Consider the following 17,388-nt stretch of genomic DNA (forward strand, 5'->3'; position numbering starts at 1 on the left):
TAATAATCTCTTAACTTTAAATATTGACAAAACAAAATATATAGCATTTAGTAAAACAACAGTGAGACAGACTAAACAAAACCTTCAATAAAAAATATGCTCTGAAATACTTGAATCAGAACACCATATAAAATATTTAGGAATAATTATTGATAAATATTTTAAATATACAGAAAACATCGAATATATAACACAAAAAATTAGAAAACTTTCCCATATCTTCAAATCGATACGTTACATTAAACTCACTTATCCCTTATTAAACTCAAACAACTATATTTTATATTATGTAACTAGATTATAACTTATGGCATTATTAATTTGATGGAGATTCACTAATAAATCAATATTAAAACCTCTCGAATCTGCTCGAAAATCAATAATTAAAACAATAATTTTAAAAAGTCCTTTAGGTACCTCAGCGTCAAGTTATTTGAGGAATTTGAGATCATAGATATAAGGCAATAATATATTCTTATAATAATGTTTGTGATAGCAAATTATTCTACCAAACTCCAAAAAGAACACTCCCACACTACCAAAAGTCAAACTAGAGGGTGGGTAATGGGGTCTACCACAAACTCTGAATTCGGGCAAAGAAATTTCAGGTTTTCGGGCCCCAAAATATTAAATATGCTACCGAAATATTGCAAAACCGTGCCCGGATTTAATTAAATAAATTCGTAAAAAATTGGTTATTGGGTACTTTAAAATCTGAAAATGTACTTGTAAAAGTATGTTAAAGTAAATCTAAAGAAATTTCTTGAACACGTGTAAAAACTACATTAAATTTTAATTAGTATGAATTTTTTATTGTTTTATGTTTTTTTCTTTATAAGTCCTAAGTTTTTTTTCTTCTCATGTACTCGTATTTAAAATTATGTAAATTCTTATAAATAAACAACTACAACAGTGTAAGTCACTCCCCAAGAACAAGGGGTAGTCTCTTTTTTGGAAAGTTATAGTGATAACATTTACTAGATGTGTAAAAGTAGATATGTATATAATTTTTAAAAAACATGTACCTTTTATGAAATTTATTAATAAATAAAAAAATGTTCTTAAATAATAAATGGTATAAATTAATATCGTATTACTGCATAATAAATAAACTTGTAGGTAGTAATGTTAATATTTTTTTGCATAAAAATGTCTGCCTAAGCTAAGTGTGTATGCAGTAGACAAAGAAATGGTTATTTTTGTTAATAAAACATGATTTTTATATAGTTATTATTATTAATATTAATGATGGATTCGTAACTTTCATTTCATCAAAAGAGAACTATTTTGAAAATTCTCCAATCGTCATATTTAAAAATGACACAAACAAAAAGTATTGAAAAACAGTGTTAAAAAGTAAACATAATGTGTATGTAACTCATTATACTTATTAGAATATTGCTCAACACAAAATAACTAAGAAATAAAAGTGACAAGGGTTTCGTTCAAAGGTTTTCAATGCATTTTTCATTAAATACTTAAAAACTTACTAGGGAGATACATGATTTAAAAATATGTTATGGTAAAATTAACTTGTACCACGTGACTAATATTTTACTTGAATAAAGAAACTCAGGTGTCACCAACGCTTTACAGCAACAAAAAAAAATAAAAAAAAATTCCAATTTGAATATATAGGATGATAGCTATGTGTATTATCGTCACGATGCGTATATCACAAGTTCCAGGTCCTGACAAAGCGTTTCATCATTTGAATGTGAAATGCGATTTGAATCTGTATTTTTCTACCCCAGGCACGTGTTTCCAAATTAACAAAGATATTGTTTGACATACAATCCACTGTCCGTTTAGCTTCCGTTTTAGTAATTAAAGCGCTATTTTAGGGATGGAACATTTTCGCTGTTAAAAAAATGAAAGTTACATTTGGATGCTTGTCCATCACGTGCCTATTCTGTTTTTCCACCCTCTTGTTTGAAATTTACATAAAAAATAAATCGCAAAATTTGATAGACATTTTCCGATTTCGTGGATAAAAAAAAATCACACAGTTTGTGATTTTCCGTACAAAATTATTTTAAACGTTTTTTTTTTGTGTAAACTAATCGTTTTTATGAATTTGCACCTAAGTAAGTGTATTTAATTTATATGAGGGATTTTGCTGTTGCTGAGAGTTAAAACTCCTATTCCAGTTGGAAGATGACAGGAGACACGAGGTTTGAGGTTTTATGGTGTATTTATTACATGATAAATATATGGAACTTTTACGGAAACATTTTACGCCCTGCCGTCTCTTTGTAGGCTACGCTTCTTTGTTCTTCATGGCTCTATGGCGTGAATGTACTGCAGGACGTTTTTCTTGTGTAGACGAACGTTTTATGAGCTATACTGTTAGTCTTGCAGAATACAATGCATTGTTTTAATTATAAAATAATGACTTAATCTATAACTTGCTCTATGACTTGCTCTATGGCGGCCTCCGTGGTGTAGTGTTTAAGACACTTGACTTACACACAGAAGGTTCTGGGTTCGATTCTCTGTGAGAACACAAAAAAGGTTATTTTTCTCTTGCCTGGGTGTACTGTGCTGTAATTTACCAATGTAATTGGGCCTCAGGGCCTGTTGTGGTGCAAAAAAAAACATGAAAATCATGAAATCATCATGAAATCATGAAAATCCTAATATTTCAGGTGAAATCATTTCACGTGTGTGTGTCATCAATCAATAGATTATGACCCCACAGTTTACGCATATGTGCACATAAACACATTCTTATGTTCTCTAACATTTTTAAAAAACAAAATATGCCACAGACTTCGGATTTTGTCATTTATTGTTTGAATCTAAAATCAAGCATAACTACTTTATTTAAATGAATGATACATTTTTCAGGAACAAAACACAAAAACGAGAGATCAAGATCAATCACAGTGTATAAAAATTCACCTTTGTATTTTATGTTGATTCTTATACATCAATTTGCCAATCTCCCATCTACTAATAATTTGCTTTAACCTTGGCTTATATTCAATTCTTACAAAAAAAAGAGTCGAAGAAATCTACAACCATCACGCCATTTCCTCGTAGGGAAGAGAGTGGACCGCCACACACGTCTATCCTGGTGTACATTCCTAGCTTCTTCCACATTCATACATCTTCTCATACATGTCCTTCGGTTCTGTCTGCTTTTGATTCGATCAGACTTAAGATTTTGGTTTATCTGATCATGCCACGTCTTCTTTGGTTGTCCTCGTCTCACTTCATTTCTATTGCAGTGTATATGGATCAATGTATTTACATGGAAGGTAAGGTGATCAGTATTGCTTTTCAGGTTCCGGTCCAGAGAAAAAAAACATATTGCAGTGTAGAATTACTTTTGAAACCTATATTTTACGTCCACCTTGCCAGGAATCGAACCCATTAATCGAGCTTGGTAGGTTAACGCACCAACCACAAAACTACGAGGCAAACTCATCTCCATTCGATGTTCTTTTTCAGCGGTGCTATTCTGAACCGCTCGCACGGCCGTAGAAAAGATTTCTATCTAACGTATTTTAATTGTAAATAAGCTTTTTCTATGGCCACGAGAGCGTTTGGAATATAAGATCGTCTAAAAGATCGCATTTCAAACACGTTCACTCTGCTTTCATCCTTCCTCTGCCAGTTCCGTGTTTCACTTCCAAACATAAGTGTTGGGACTAAAACTCCGTTGTGCACTGCCAGTTAAGCTTTGATTGACATATTTTATTAGCAATTAGCAATTGAGAAGAAATCTATGATGTGATTAAATTACAGAACAGTTAGGAATATAAAATATTTATGACTGTTTTATATTTACCTGTTCGACCCATAAATTCGTTGTCATGATCTGGTTTTTCAAGTTCTGGAAAAAAGGAAAAAATCCAATTAAAAAATAATCGTATACAATTTGCAAAATATTCCGCACTGCGCTGTTTTACAACAATTGAAATTATACAAAAAAGAATAGTATGGAAATAATGACATGTAATATAATAAAATGTGTACTGTATAAAGATTCACCTTTTTTTATACATTCACATTTTTTTTTTTTTTTGAGACACTAGTAACATGTAACCGTAGTCGGAACGAATTGTAATCTTAAACTAGCGGACCCGACAGACGTTGTCCTGCCCGAACGTTGGCAAAATAATTTTCATTGATTAGTAGGTACCTAGGTACTTGTTTGTGATTGAATTCCAAAACTAATTTTTTTTTATATTGAATTCAAGTAGGTACCTAGGTACTTGTTTATCGTTGAATTCCAAAACATAAAATAAATAAATTTTCAAATATAGCATTCTTTTTGCAAACGCCAAACTCCGGTCGTCTCACCAACAATGGAGTGTACTTATGTAGGAATACGTATTTTAAAAATGTATTGAATTTAACATTACTTTAGTGTTCTTAAAAATCCAATAAAAAGAAAAAATGGGTAGAAATTATAAGGAATTTAAGGAAAGAATCTGATTGAGATCCACAAAAAACAAATGCTATTTGCAAACATTCAAAAACAAACTTTTTTATACACAAAAAAAAAATACCTTTTTTTTTTTGCTATTGCATTTGCCTCGAATGCAACCCTGATAGATCAATAAATAAAACATTTATGCTCTTAACTTCTTTTTTACATATTCGATTGAAAAATTTAATATCTACGAACAAGCACAGCGCAAAGATCTTTATTTCTCTGAAAACCGCACGTAAATCAGTTAAGCCGTTTAGGAGAAGTACGGTGACATCACACGTACATAGGAATTATATGAATAAAGATAATAACTAACAACAAGAATACTATACAAAAATAACACAAAATACTAATTATAAAAGTACAAACATTCAATTAACATCATACAACCAACTCTAATAGATGACTCAAATCATCAAGGAGTTTCCATCAACAATGTTTTGAGTTTGTCCAATTCCTTGTAGACAAGGACTGGATTTAACCATTTTGGGAGCTGTTAATGTTAACATGTTACAACAAAGATAAAAAACATTTGAGAGAAGGGAACACAGAAGTGTAGGCACTCAACAGATGGAAGAATCAAAGAAATATAGATGTTCAAACAAAAACAGAATGGTGAATGTCACACGGTGTGTAAAGTGGCCACTTAAACCATCTAATGATAGGTCATAAGCCCTGTGGATGCCTGGGTTGCACATTACTTTCTCTAAAATGTTCTTTATCTATGTTGGAATACGTTCCTAATTCAAATTCTTCCCCCAAGGAAAATTCAGTTCCAAACCCCATTTTTATAAATACGGTTTGTCTTTGAGAGCTTAATATACTCTTTCAAAATACTAAACACTGTAGAAACAATAAAAGAGAGATGACTGAGCAAAAGTCTGGTCGGTTTTGGGTGCTGCATAATTCATATTCGGGGAAAACTTCGTACAAACATTAATACTGATTTTTGTTCTTATAAAGAACCGGTAAAAGTCTAGAGATTTTTCAGTTATTTTTAAGGTTAATAAAATATATTTTTATTGTATCGCCAGCACTAAAATTAACCCTTAAATTTCATCAGACATCTGAATAGGTACTATAATACTAAAAATGTATATTTCGAACTCACCCTTCTCTTCCTTACCCTGTCTACATGCATCGCATCCCCGCCCTAAAACCGCCCCATTCAAATAAGAAGAAATGAAGGAAATAGAAAAAATTTAAATATTTAAAATTAATTTGAAAAAATAGGTTCTTGAGAAATTTTTATTAAAAAAATGTAATATTATTTAAAGTTTACATTAGTTTTTAAGATGTTATTAACTAACTTAATAAAGCATAAATAAATAAATAATTCACCAGAAGTACACTTCAGTTTTTATCCGTTATTTTTGTTTTTATGTTATGTTTATATGTAAATAATGTCAATGTATTATATTTCTTAACTTACTTTGTACAATTTGTGAAAATCTATAATTGGTTCTGAGTCTATGAAAAATTTCTTATAATTAACTTTATCTAAATATGAAAAACTGTTGTTTTTTTTAAGTAATATGACATAAAAAAAAAACCTCTAAGTTCTCTTTCAAAATACTGATTTAAAGTCATATCTGAAGACATTAATTAATTAAATAAATGAATACGTAGAGTTGTGGCGTTGAAAGTGGTTTATCGGCTTCTGTACAGTATAACCACACAATGTTATTCGTAGTGTAAAACAGGACATAAGGGCTTCTCGGCCTCCTCCTTGGAGTGTAAATAAAGTTTTGTGGATCTCTGTTCAACTTACAACACATACATATTATATGCTCATTTACCGTACTTTGTACCGAATAATACCAGCGAAATAATGGCAAATTTTGAATACATTTAAACACTAGCCAATTTTGTGTTCGATGTTTCGTAGAACATGTGTGAAGAATACGTACAGTTTTGTTAGTAACGTACACAAAATCCTACACTATGCTTTAGACTCAACGGTTATCAAACTGATTCTTTAATTATTTTATTATTTGTTCTGTACACCATTTTGTGAAAGGGACCATAATTATATTGTTATTGTATTTGTCAAAATCAATTTAGTGTAAAGTTTCCGCAAACCAAGTTTTGTAAAATTTCAATTGAAAATAAACGTAAAAATTGCATTTTTCAATAAAAAAATATAAAAGCGCCATCTATAAATAATTAGTTTCATATTTTTAATTAGAATCACCTTAACATACTACAACAGAGTTAGAGAACATTTTAGAGAAGAAAATATAGAAGTCCAGGCATCTACAGGGCTTATGACCTCTCATCGGCCGGTTTATGTGGCAGTTTTCACACTTTGTAACATTCATATTTTTGCTTATATTTAAACATCTATATTTATTCAATTCTGCCATTTGTTGATATTTGTGACAACGCCTGAAAAAAAAAACAATTTTTATACTTCTTCTTAGACTTCTATATTTCTTTCTCTAAAATTTTCTCAGTCTGCGTTGCAGTATGTTTATATTAACAGCTTCCTAGAGGGCTGAATCCAGTTTATGTCCACAAAAATTTGGACAAACTCAAAATATTGTCAAAGGTTATTAGTCGGCCTCATGGTGTACTGGTAAGTGCGTTTGCTTACAATCCAAAAGGCCCGGGTAAGATTCCCGGCAGGATTGGTTTCCATTGCAATATTGCATTTGTTCTTAGACAAGATCTAAAGAGTAATATAAGTCATCTTGCTTTTGTGGATAAAATAATTAAGATTTATTTTAAAGAAACAAACAGTCGACAGTGATATAGTAACATTTAAAAACAGACCAGCAAAGTTTATAAATAAGAATCATACATATTATTAAATTGTGTTACAACAAAAGGGTGGGTTTATGTGCATTTGTATGAGAGTAAGTGTAGATTTGTGCTTATGTGTATTAGTGTAGAAGTAAGTGTTCAGGTATGTGTAAGTGTGAGCATCATTAAATAGTATGTGGGATCGTATCGCAGCCAGAAAAAATGAGTCCTGATTTATTTTTCAATAAATTAAGCGGCATGTAAAAAGATACACTGTAATTAAAATATTAGCGTCCTATGCACTTCTGGGTATCCAGGAGGATGAAGAATATATATTTGAAATAGAACCAGAATACACGACGACTGTTTTCGATTCAACAGCTTAGTATGTGGCGCGATCGCATACCTTGCTAGAGATCCAAGGTCCGATTCCTGGTAGAGTGGACGTTAAATATTATTTATTATAAAGGCTCTACACAGCATTATTTTACTGTACCTAGGCCAGTACCCGAAGAGTAAGACTGACCACTTTACCTAAGAAAATTTGCATTTTGTGTACCCTATGCACCATTAGGTACGGATAAGAGTCTGCTGTTGATGTTTTATAAAGCAAACTAAATGAACTATTATACCAGTAACTAAATTCATTATTTGCCTTTGAACGTGAACAAGATTTCGTTCTAGAAGAACAGATTTTTTTAATTTAGTGGTATTTTCTTAATGTCGTAAAAAAACATGTTAAAATATGAGAAACGTGTTGTGATGGAGTTGGTTTGAGCCTCAAACCTTATGATTGTATGTCTGCACACAACCTCAAAAACTTTCCTCCTCATTTTTTTAATGGCTTAACCTCAAAATCAAATGCTGGATCAACAAAAATAGCAAAATACATCATTAAAAATAAACTCAGTATTTTTTATTTCAATTTTTTCCTTTTCCAACATTTTTATTTTTCGCATTTCAAAGTAGGCTTTATATTCAGGAGACTTACGGCTTAAGGACTCAGCAAGTATTCAATTTAGACCGAGTTGGACAGCCTTTAAATCCTCACTTGAAGTGAGCGTAAATATTTACAGGACACAAGTTATCTATAATATGAATTCAGGACAATTCAAGTAAAACTTGAGTTAAAACTTAGGGGTCAGTAAAAAATAAACTTAAAATTAAGTAACACATATATAAACTGCCTTGTTACTTTTAAAGGTAATTGAATTTTTGGTAGATTTTAAAATAAAAAAAATTGGATTTTAATGTTTTTTTTTATTTTACAGGTAGTTTCGTTTAAATATTCAATGAGTTGCCTGAAGAAAAAAAATAATGGAAAGCTTTAAAGTATTTAAAGCGTTTGTTAAAGCATTATTTTTTTATTTGTTATTTTGTTAAATTTTATTAGAAATACAAACATGTGTATTGTAGGTTACAATACTTTTACACGGAGAAAAAATATGAAAATACATACTAATGAAAAATATAATTAAAATAATTTATAAAAAAATATAGATTATTTCCTAGTAATAAATTATACGTAGAGAGTGGACTCCTTAGTTTTAGAAAGTTATATTTATTTCAATGCCTGAAATATGTTTACTTGAATAGGGAATTGTTTAGTTATAATTTAAATCGTATTAGTAATAGATCCGATAGTGTACTGTCAGTTCCAGGATGTAGAACTAAGTTCGCACAGAGGCACTCCTTACATGTTGGTCCAAGATCCTTCAATATTCTAACCAAGGAACTTAAAAACATTTAATCACTGGTACAGTTAAAAGTAGGTTTAAGGTCTTGGATTATCATGGAAGGAGCAAATAGACACATTAAAAAAAAAAATCAAATTAAAAATAAATGCATTCTGCAAATAAATCATTTTTTTGTAATTTCAGCGTATGTTAATTTGGTTTTTCTTTTATTATTCTTTTCATTTCTTTTATTTTTCTTTTCTTTTCGTGGTCATGTCATACCATATATATGTGCTATAAACTATTTAATAATTCAAAGGAATGGCCCACGCTCAGACGCTGTAATGTTTGTGGGCATTTTTTCCAATTCATGTATAGCTTAATTTTAAGATGTATTTTTCTAAAGTGTATTTTTGTAATTATATTTCTATGTTAATAATATATATAAAATAGCAAATGGCAAAGTGGACGTCCCGGAATTAACTAGTGTTATGAGCTTAAAAGTACCTGTTCGAAATACTCGGCAGCTAACGTTATCTCCTGGCAGTCATAATTATTATTACAATTCACCAATACCTAGACTACACCGGCTAGGTAACGAGTATGGTGAAGTTGATATATTTCATCTGTCTTTATATAAATATAGGTAAAGTATTCAAAAGGTTATAAATTAATTAGTATAAAATTTCTTAATATTGTTTTTTATTTACTTTTTTTTTTCTCATGTATCTCTATAATAATGTATAAACTTATGTGTATGTATATGTATGTGCATGTATGTGTATGTGTATGTATATATATGTACATGCATGTATGTATATGTGTGTGTGTATGTATGCATATGCATGTGTATGTATGTGTGTATGTTTTCAAATGTAAATTTATGAAATATTTTTCTATGTACCCATATACCTATGTTGGTACATTTCCTTATTTTTACTAATTATTGTATCTTTTAGTTTTTCTTATGTTATCTTTAATTTTAACTAAACTTACATACTTATGTTTCACTGCTGCACTTGAATGTAATTTCTAATAAATGTAAAAGCCCGTAGGGCGTGTTAGTTAATAAATAAATAAATAAATAAATATGTATGAAAAAATAAACAAAAAAAAAATGCCTGCAATATTTATTTCAATTTAACCTCATTAACCTGGCAACAATTTAAACAGTATAAAAATTTTATATGAAGTAAAAATGTTTAAAACAATATTGAAAAATATTAACTTGGTTTGATTTCTATTGACTTAAAGATCTTGGAACGATACCAAATATGTAATAAACTTAGACGTTTCCCAAATATTAAAGAAGTCACGTTTAACACGATATTTACAGACTATTGAGAAATTGTGTTCAATAGCTTTGATCAGCAATGCCTCTAAGCAAACAAAATTGTAATATAAAACCCAATTCTTAGGTAACTGGTACAAATTCATTTTATTAACAATTATTGGTACGTAAGTATTTTATTATGCGCTTTTATTTTTTTATTTGGTCCACATGCAATAAAAAAATATGTGAAGAAAACTGATTTTAAATGTTAAACTTTTAGATTAATTAAAAATATATATAATAGCAATAGTACATATCAATTCATTAATATATGTGCCTTAAAGGATAAACCAAGGGAATCTCATTGTTGAACGAAATGTTCAGAAAACAAGATTTTGAGATACTGCGATTTCGAGCTAATTGGAACTTTAAAAGTTAAATAAAGTACCAAGTATTTTTTAAATGAATAACTTATGTGTTAATATACGTTATTACATCATTACATCAGTAAAGGAGTGCTTATTTGGTAATTAAAGTACATTTGAAAAAATCTGTGACTACGAATATCAAAACATCACATGCAAAAAAATGCGTTAAAACCAAGTGGACTTTAAATTTTTTCAACTTAAAAAAACATTTTTGCGACAAAAGTGGACTTCGGAGCTTCATTCATATAAAAAATAGTTTATTGCGATAATTTCTGCATTTTTAACTTCAAAATGGCCAAAATTGGACTCTCGTGTTTTATCCTCTAAGGTACAGATATAAATACGCATCTCGTGGACTATCTTCCATAGTGGTACAGGTTTTATTTCCGGCTGTGCCTTTATGCAACACTTTAAGAATATCGTCGTTCTACTGATGAAACCTAATAACAGCTTACCCTCCACATACTGCTCACCACATCTGAGGACAGAGGCATTGAGGGGATCCTGAGTTGTGGGGACGACGTGTTGGCCTCCGTCCATACGTCCTCCTCCCCCCTCCTTAATCTGCATAGAGTTTGTATTCCTTAGGAATATTTATAATAACTTTCCTCTATGCGCAGCTGACAGAGAGTCCCCCAGGACTCTATAACAGCTGCGGGAGGATGGTGGGCTTAAGGATCTCCCCTCAATGAGGGCATAAGTCTCCTTGGCGGTGCCCACATAAAAGGAAAAATTGCTATCTGATGGCCTTAGCATCTTTGTGCTGAAAAAGAGTAATCCAGAAGTACATAATATGCACTTCGTTGGATTGAGAAAAGAGGGATGTGAATTCTTCACTGACTGGAATTAAATTAATTGGACATTATCGATGTGTCAAAATGATTACAAAACTTTTAAAAAGCCTTGAAATTCTTTTTGGAAGCCACCAGATCCGCCAGAACCACTACACCACGGAGGCCACCTATTTAAATTCAATGGGTTTGTAATAAAACATGTGCCAAAAAATAATTATTTCATATTGAAATAAAACAGTTTAAAAATTAAATATTCCATCCTACATTTTCAAACATCCTTAGTAAATACTATGAACGTAGTTAAGGTGGTTTTTCGCCGATTCTAAAAAATTTTCGCTGATACCTGAAAAAATGTTAAAAGGCCTTTTCCGCCGTATCCCAAAAATGTTCCATACAAATCTAAAGAGATTACAGAATACGAGCAGGTGCTGTAGTTAAGGGTGGTGATAAACTTCTCCCCTACGACATTACCTTACAATTCTAAATAACATCTTTACATTCCTAACTGCAATTTAGATTGAGTACGAGTTATCGATTATCGAAATGTACGGAATAAGACACTTCTGCCAAGGAGAAATTGAATTTTATGTGGTTAAGCACGATTATTGTCATCATCATTCCCTTGCTCGCATCTAATGGTGCATTGAGCACTCCATTAGTGCTCAAATACCAATTATAGGTAATCTAGCTTATTGGTTCATTCAAACATAAGGCAAGACGATCATTTCTAAATATTGCAGAAAAAAACGCTTTTTTTTTTTTAAATCACGTTTACTTTGACAGAAATTGAAGTCAAAACTTTAGGCATTGCAAACACTTATATTTCTTAAGATGTATTTGTATAAATGACATCGGTGAATCTCTGAAATACATTTTTTTTTTAACATTTTTTTTTGCACCACAACAGGCCAGGAGGCCTAATTACAGTGGTGAATTACATAACAGAGCACCCAGAAAAATCACATTTTAATTTTTGTGTTCTCACCGGGAATCGAACCCGGAACCTTCCGTGTGTGAGTCAAGCGTCTTGACCACTACACCACGGAGGCCGCCTTGTATTATTATTATAATATTATTATATTGTATAATCCAACTTTTTACTGATGATGAACTAGTTTACATATCAGTAGATAATTTTGATACACTGATAAATAAGATTGATTACGATTTAGGAAATACGTTTATCAAAACGTTTATAAAATTTAAATATCGCAAAAACAAAATACATGAATATTTGGAGAACAGATATACCGCCACAAAATCAATATCAATAATTTAAATATGATTTCTGTGTATAAAATAAAGTATCTCGGAGTTTACTTACATAGATTTTTTTTTTTTTAATATATATTTATAGGAAGATTACAAAATTCAATAGATTTAAAGAGTCGTGTTCTTATCTATAAAACAATTATATGTCCACATATAAATTACTGTTCATCCTTTCTTTTTTTGTGTAATGAAGGGAAAATTAAAAATAGACAAACTCTTCAAAAGAAGGCTCAAAAGAAATATGTATTCTCATGTAGAAAGAATGCCCAAAGTTTGCTTGCTTGCAGTAAAGCAACAAATACAATATGACGAAGTAATTGTTATACATGAAATAATTAAGGAGATGAATAAAATAAACAGCAAAATAAAATTTAATCAACAATGTCATACACATGAAACTATAGATAAAAAAAGAAAAGATTACCAGTGAAGAGACAAACTGAATCTCAAAACTCATTCTACAAAAGAGTAGAAACTCCCGGGGCGATTAATATAAAAAAATAAAATGTGCATGAGATAAGCATCTTAGCTATTTTAATAAATTCCACATAATTTTGCACCAGGGTCAGGGGAGCGATTACAATCGGAAGACCTTCATTATGCCGATAAAGTAAAAAATAAATTATCTCTAGCGATTACGAAGATACACTATCGACCCTGTATCTCCGAATTTTGGAGTAAGTACATCAATATTGAGAGTACCCGAACCCCGCGGTTCACATATTATCTACGCACTGAAAGTGACGAAAATCATGTTCAAGATTGTTATGAAGTAGCTGCTTTTCATTACGGAAGGCTATTTAAAATAGGTATGAAAGAAATAATGATAATTTTAATTTTACATAGAGCGCGGTGTAAGGATGACATTTATGAGAGCAGTTAGAGCACTATCTAGCGGTTAAGATTAGTATACTATAGGTAATTACAGCGCACGCATCAGATAAATTAACGTTTAAGATAACATTATACGCACGAACGAATGAAGACATCGATATTGATATCTTCCTGAAAACACGTATCGACATATCGGTAGAGCCAGCTTTATAATACCGAGGTATATAAATATCGTAGAAAAGTAATTTACTTTTACCGTCTCGATACATTCCGATAAAGATAGCGTTTGTAATTATCCCCCAGGACTATTGAGTGATCACGATGTAATATTGATGTAAAATTGTTGATGTAAAAATTTGTTAAAATTGTTTAATTTTTTATTTATTTTATTATTTTGTTTTGCATTTTTTATTTCTTTTTTATGCTATTTTGTATCTTGCCAAACACAAGAGCCAGACTCTTTTTTGGCAAGTTCAACCTTAAGTGTTCCCTTTTTTTACTAAATGTTTTGTTTATTCATGCTAATAAAGGTTTTTATTTTGAAAAAATACATGTTTAAAATATATCAAATGTTTTTTATTAATATAAAGGATATTCGTAAACTATTCTGATTGTTGCGTGTACTATACACAAAGGGCTTTACTTCTACACCTGATATAAAGATACGCCCAGCCATAAGTCTTTTCACTATGATATTCCCATCCTTATTCTATTACTATGCCTAGGAGTATCTTTTGTAGATGTTAAAGCTGTATTCAATGTATGTACGTACAAACACACATGTAAATAATATATTTGATCTTGATTACTGATTCCAGTGGCGTTTCTGGTCATAAATTCAACCATCCGAGTTATACGATGGGCACTAAATGCAAGAGTTACCATTGTAACAGGCTGGACAGTACTTATCCTCGACATTTAATAATAATCCTCTCTCAAAGACATTTGTTTGATTAAGTTTATATCGGACATTACTCTTAGGCCCGGTTGTTTGATCGTTAGTTATAGTAAAAAATATGTAGCAATAGTTAAAAATTAACAAAATGTGTTGTTTCATTTATAGTAACTAGCGGTAGTTAGAAAAACCATTAGTTAAAAATTCAACCTACCAATGTTGGCGAGTAAAACGTTTTACTATAGTAGGATAACAAAGACGGCGTAATTTTTTGACGTTTACCGGTTCTCATTATTTGCTCACGCCTCTCAGAATTTATTTTATTAACGAATACGCAATAGATTACGCTTATAATTTTCAATATAAATTGGAGGGTTCTTCCGACGATGATATTTTTTACTTATTGTTAAGAAAACGAAAAATCTTTTTAAATGATTTGGCTGTAATTTTTTTGTGAGAGCCAAATCTCGGCTTTTCTGAAAAAATAATTCCGTCAAAGTTATAAATAATGGTGAAAGCATAAAATATTTTCATTATTTTATACATTTTAATACTTCAGAGCTCAAATTTGGTAATTTGTTGCATTGAAAGTATTTTTTTATCTTTTAATTTTTCTGTTCCTTAGTTTTTATTTTTTCAATTGTCAAAAACAAAATACCTGACATTTAGTAAAACCACAGTGGGACAGCCTAAACAAAACCTTCAATTCAAAATATGCATTGAAATACTTGAATCAGTACACCATATAAAATATTTGGGAATAATTATTGATAAATATTTTAAACGACAGAACACATACAATATATAACACAAAAAATTAGAAAACTTTCCCACATCTTCAAATCGATGCGTTACATCTAATCCCTAATTAAACTCAAACAACAATATTTTATTTTATGTAACTCAATCACAACTTATGGCATAATAGAATGGGGAGGCACTTATAAATCAATATTAAAATATCTCGAATCTGCTCAAAAATCTATTATTAAAATCATTTTTAAAAAGCCCTTTAGGTACCACAGCGTCAAGTTTTTCGAGGAATTTGATATATTAGATATGAGGCAATTATATATATCTAGAATAATAATGTTTGTGAAATCAAATTATTCTACCAAATCTCAAAAAGAACACTCCCAAACTACCAGAAGTCAAACAAGAGGATGGGTCATGGGGTCTATCACAAACTCTGATTTCGGGCAAAGAAATTTCAGGTTTCTGGGCCCCAAAATATTCTATTTGTTACCCGAACATTACAAAACCATGACCCGAATTCAATTAAATAAATTTTTAATAAAATGGTTACTGGATTTAGCTAGAGAAAAATCGGAAAATTTACTAAAAAACATTATAAAATAATAAATGGTATATATATTGTATAACTTTATAATAAATTAACTAGTATGTAGACATGTTATTGTTTATTTTTGCATAAAAATGTCTGCCTTAAAACAGATTGTACCTAGTTAGGCAGACTAAACATAATCCAGAGAAACCTATTACAAAAATATGTAGGAAGTAGATAAATAATTTGTAATTTTTGTTAATAAACCATTATTGTTACTATTTCATTTAAATTATTTATTGACAATTCTTGATGGAATTCCATTGTAATGATGTAATAACTTATATTTCTAGATAAGTTATTAATTTAAAAATATAATCTTCACCAGTCTGAAGATGTCCATTAGAGGGTGAAAGCGCTAATTGGTCAAAATAAATAAGTGGAAGTGTACCAAGTATTTTTTAAATTAGTCACTTATATGGAAATATAAGTTATTACATCATTATAATTATTATTTTAAATTATTAATTTAATAATCTCTATATTCAAATTAAATTAATAATATGAAAAATAATAAAACACAATATTCTAATTCGGAGCTAAATATAAAAAAACCAGTGGTTACATTAATTTTACTAAAATTAATAAGCTAGCTAGTAGACTGGTAGTAAAAACAAAATCGTTAGGTAATTCAACCAAAGTAAAACTCTACTTTTACTAACAATCAAATCATTGGGGCACAGGATATTCGTGAAAACATTTATGAGAGACTTGTTGGTTCAGTTTAGTCCAATTCGTTACCACAAAGTGGCTTTTTTTCGGTCCTTTTCGTAAAATAGAACTTTTAACGGTAAGTCGTAGCCGCGTGAAATTTAGAGGAAGCATTTAAAACGCAATTTCAAGACCAACCGTTTTTTTTCAAACAGTTTTTTCATGATTTTTTTTTATAAAATTAAACTTTTTAACGGAAATCTCATTTCTAAATCAACCCTTATTTATTTGAGTCAAATTTTTGGAGGTTCTCTTTATAAAATCAAACATTTTTACCAAATTTTGCGTTGTAGTAACATAAAATTTAGAAATAGCATTGAAAATGCCGTTTATAGATCAACAGCACTGTTTTCGAGACAATATTTTCTCGGTTTCTTTTGTAAAATTAAACTTTTTGACGGTAAGTCGTAGCGACGTCGACGTACAATTTAGAACCAATATTTAAATCTCTGTTATAGATCAACCATCCTGTTTTCAAGCTAAGTTTTCTCTGTCCTTCTAAAATCATGCCTTTTGACATTAAGACGTAGGGGTGTGATATTTTGAAACAACATAAAAAAATATTTAGATAATTAAATTATCAATAATACTTTGTGGTTTAGTTTCACTTTTATTTTATTTCGACCAACAAGCTCTTTCGCCTAAGAAGGCATCTCCAGGACTAATAAATTGTTTACATGATTTTTAACTTTTCTAATATTTGTTACAAGGTTTGAGTTTAAAAAGATCCCATAAGTATGTTATTAAGGGATAGACAACATAAATATTATTACAACTGGTTTGCAAAAACTGTTCATTTTTCTATCTTTTTTAAAGATTAAGTCCAAGTTATTTTCATTATTCTTATTATTTAAAAAGTAAGAAAAGAACATATGGAAGAAGTAACAGAGTGGAAAAAACTTTTTAGCAAATGCAGCTCGGGTAAAGGACAAATAAAAACATTACCACTTAAAAAAAAATCATACTTGGCA

General features: G+C 30.1%; 1 protein-coding gene across 1 annotated transcript in view; it reads right to left on the minus strand.

Annotated features, from left to right (window-relative positions):
• The window catches only part of LOC148273797 (acetylcholine receptor subunit alpha-like), a 103,888-nt gene that overhangs the window by 17,754 nt on the left and 68,746 nt on the right, over window positions 1-17,388 (minus strand). The window contains exon 3 of the mRNA XM_088238178.1: window positions 3,797-3,841. Coding sequence (XP_088094304.1) covers window positions 3,797-3,841 — 45 coding nt within the window. The remainder of the gene's footprint in view (window positions 1-3,796; window positions 3,842-17,388) is intronic.

Source organism: Micrasema longulum, unplaced genomic scaffold (genome assembly GCF_059751315.1).
Source record: "Micrasema longulum isolate JH-2025_06_02 unplaced genomic scaffold, ASM5975131v1 h1tg001830l, whole genome shotgun sequence".
NCBI classification, from domain to species: Eukaryota; Metazoa; Arthropoda; class Insecta; order Trichoptera; family Brachycentridae; genus Micrasema; species Micrasema longulum.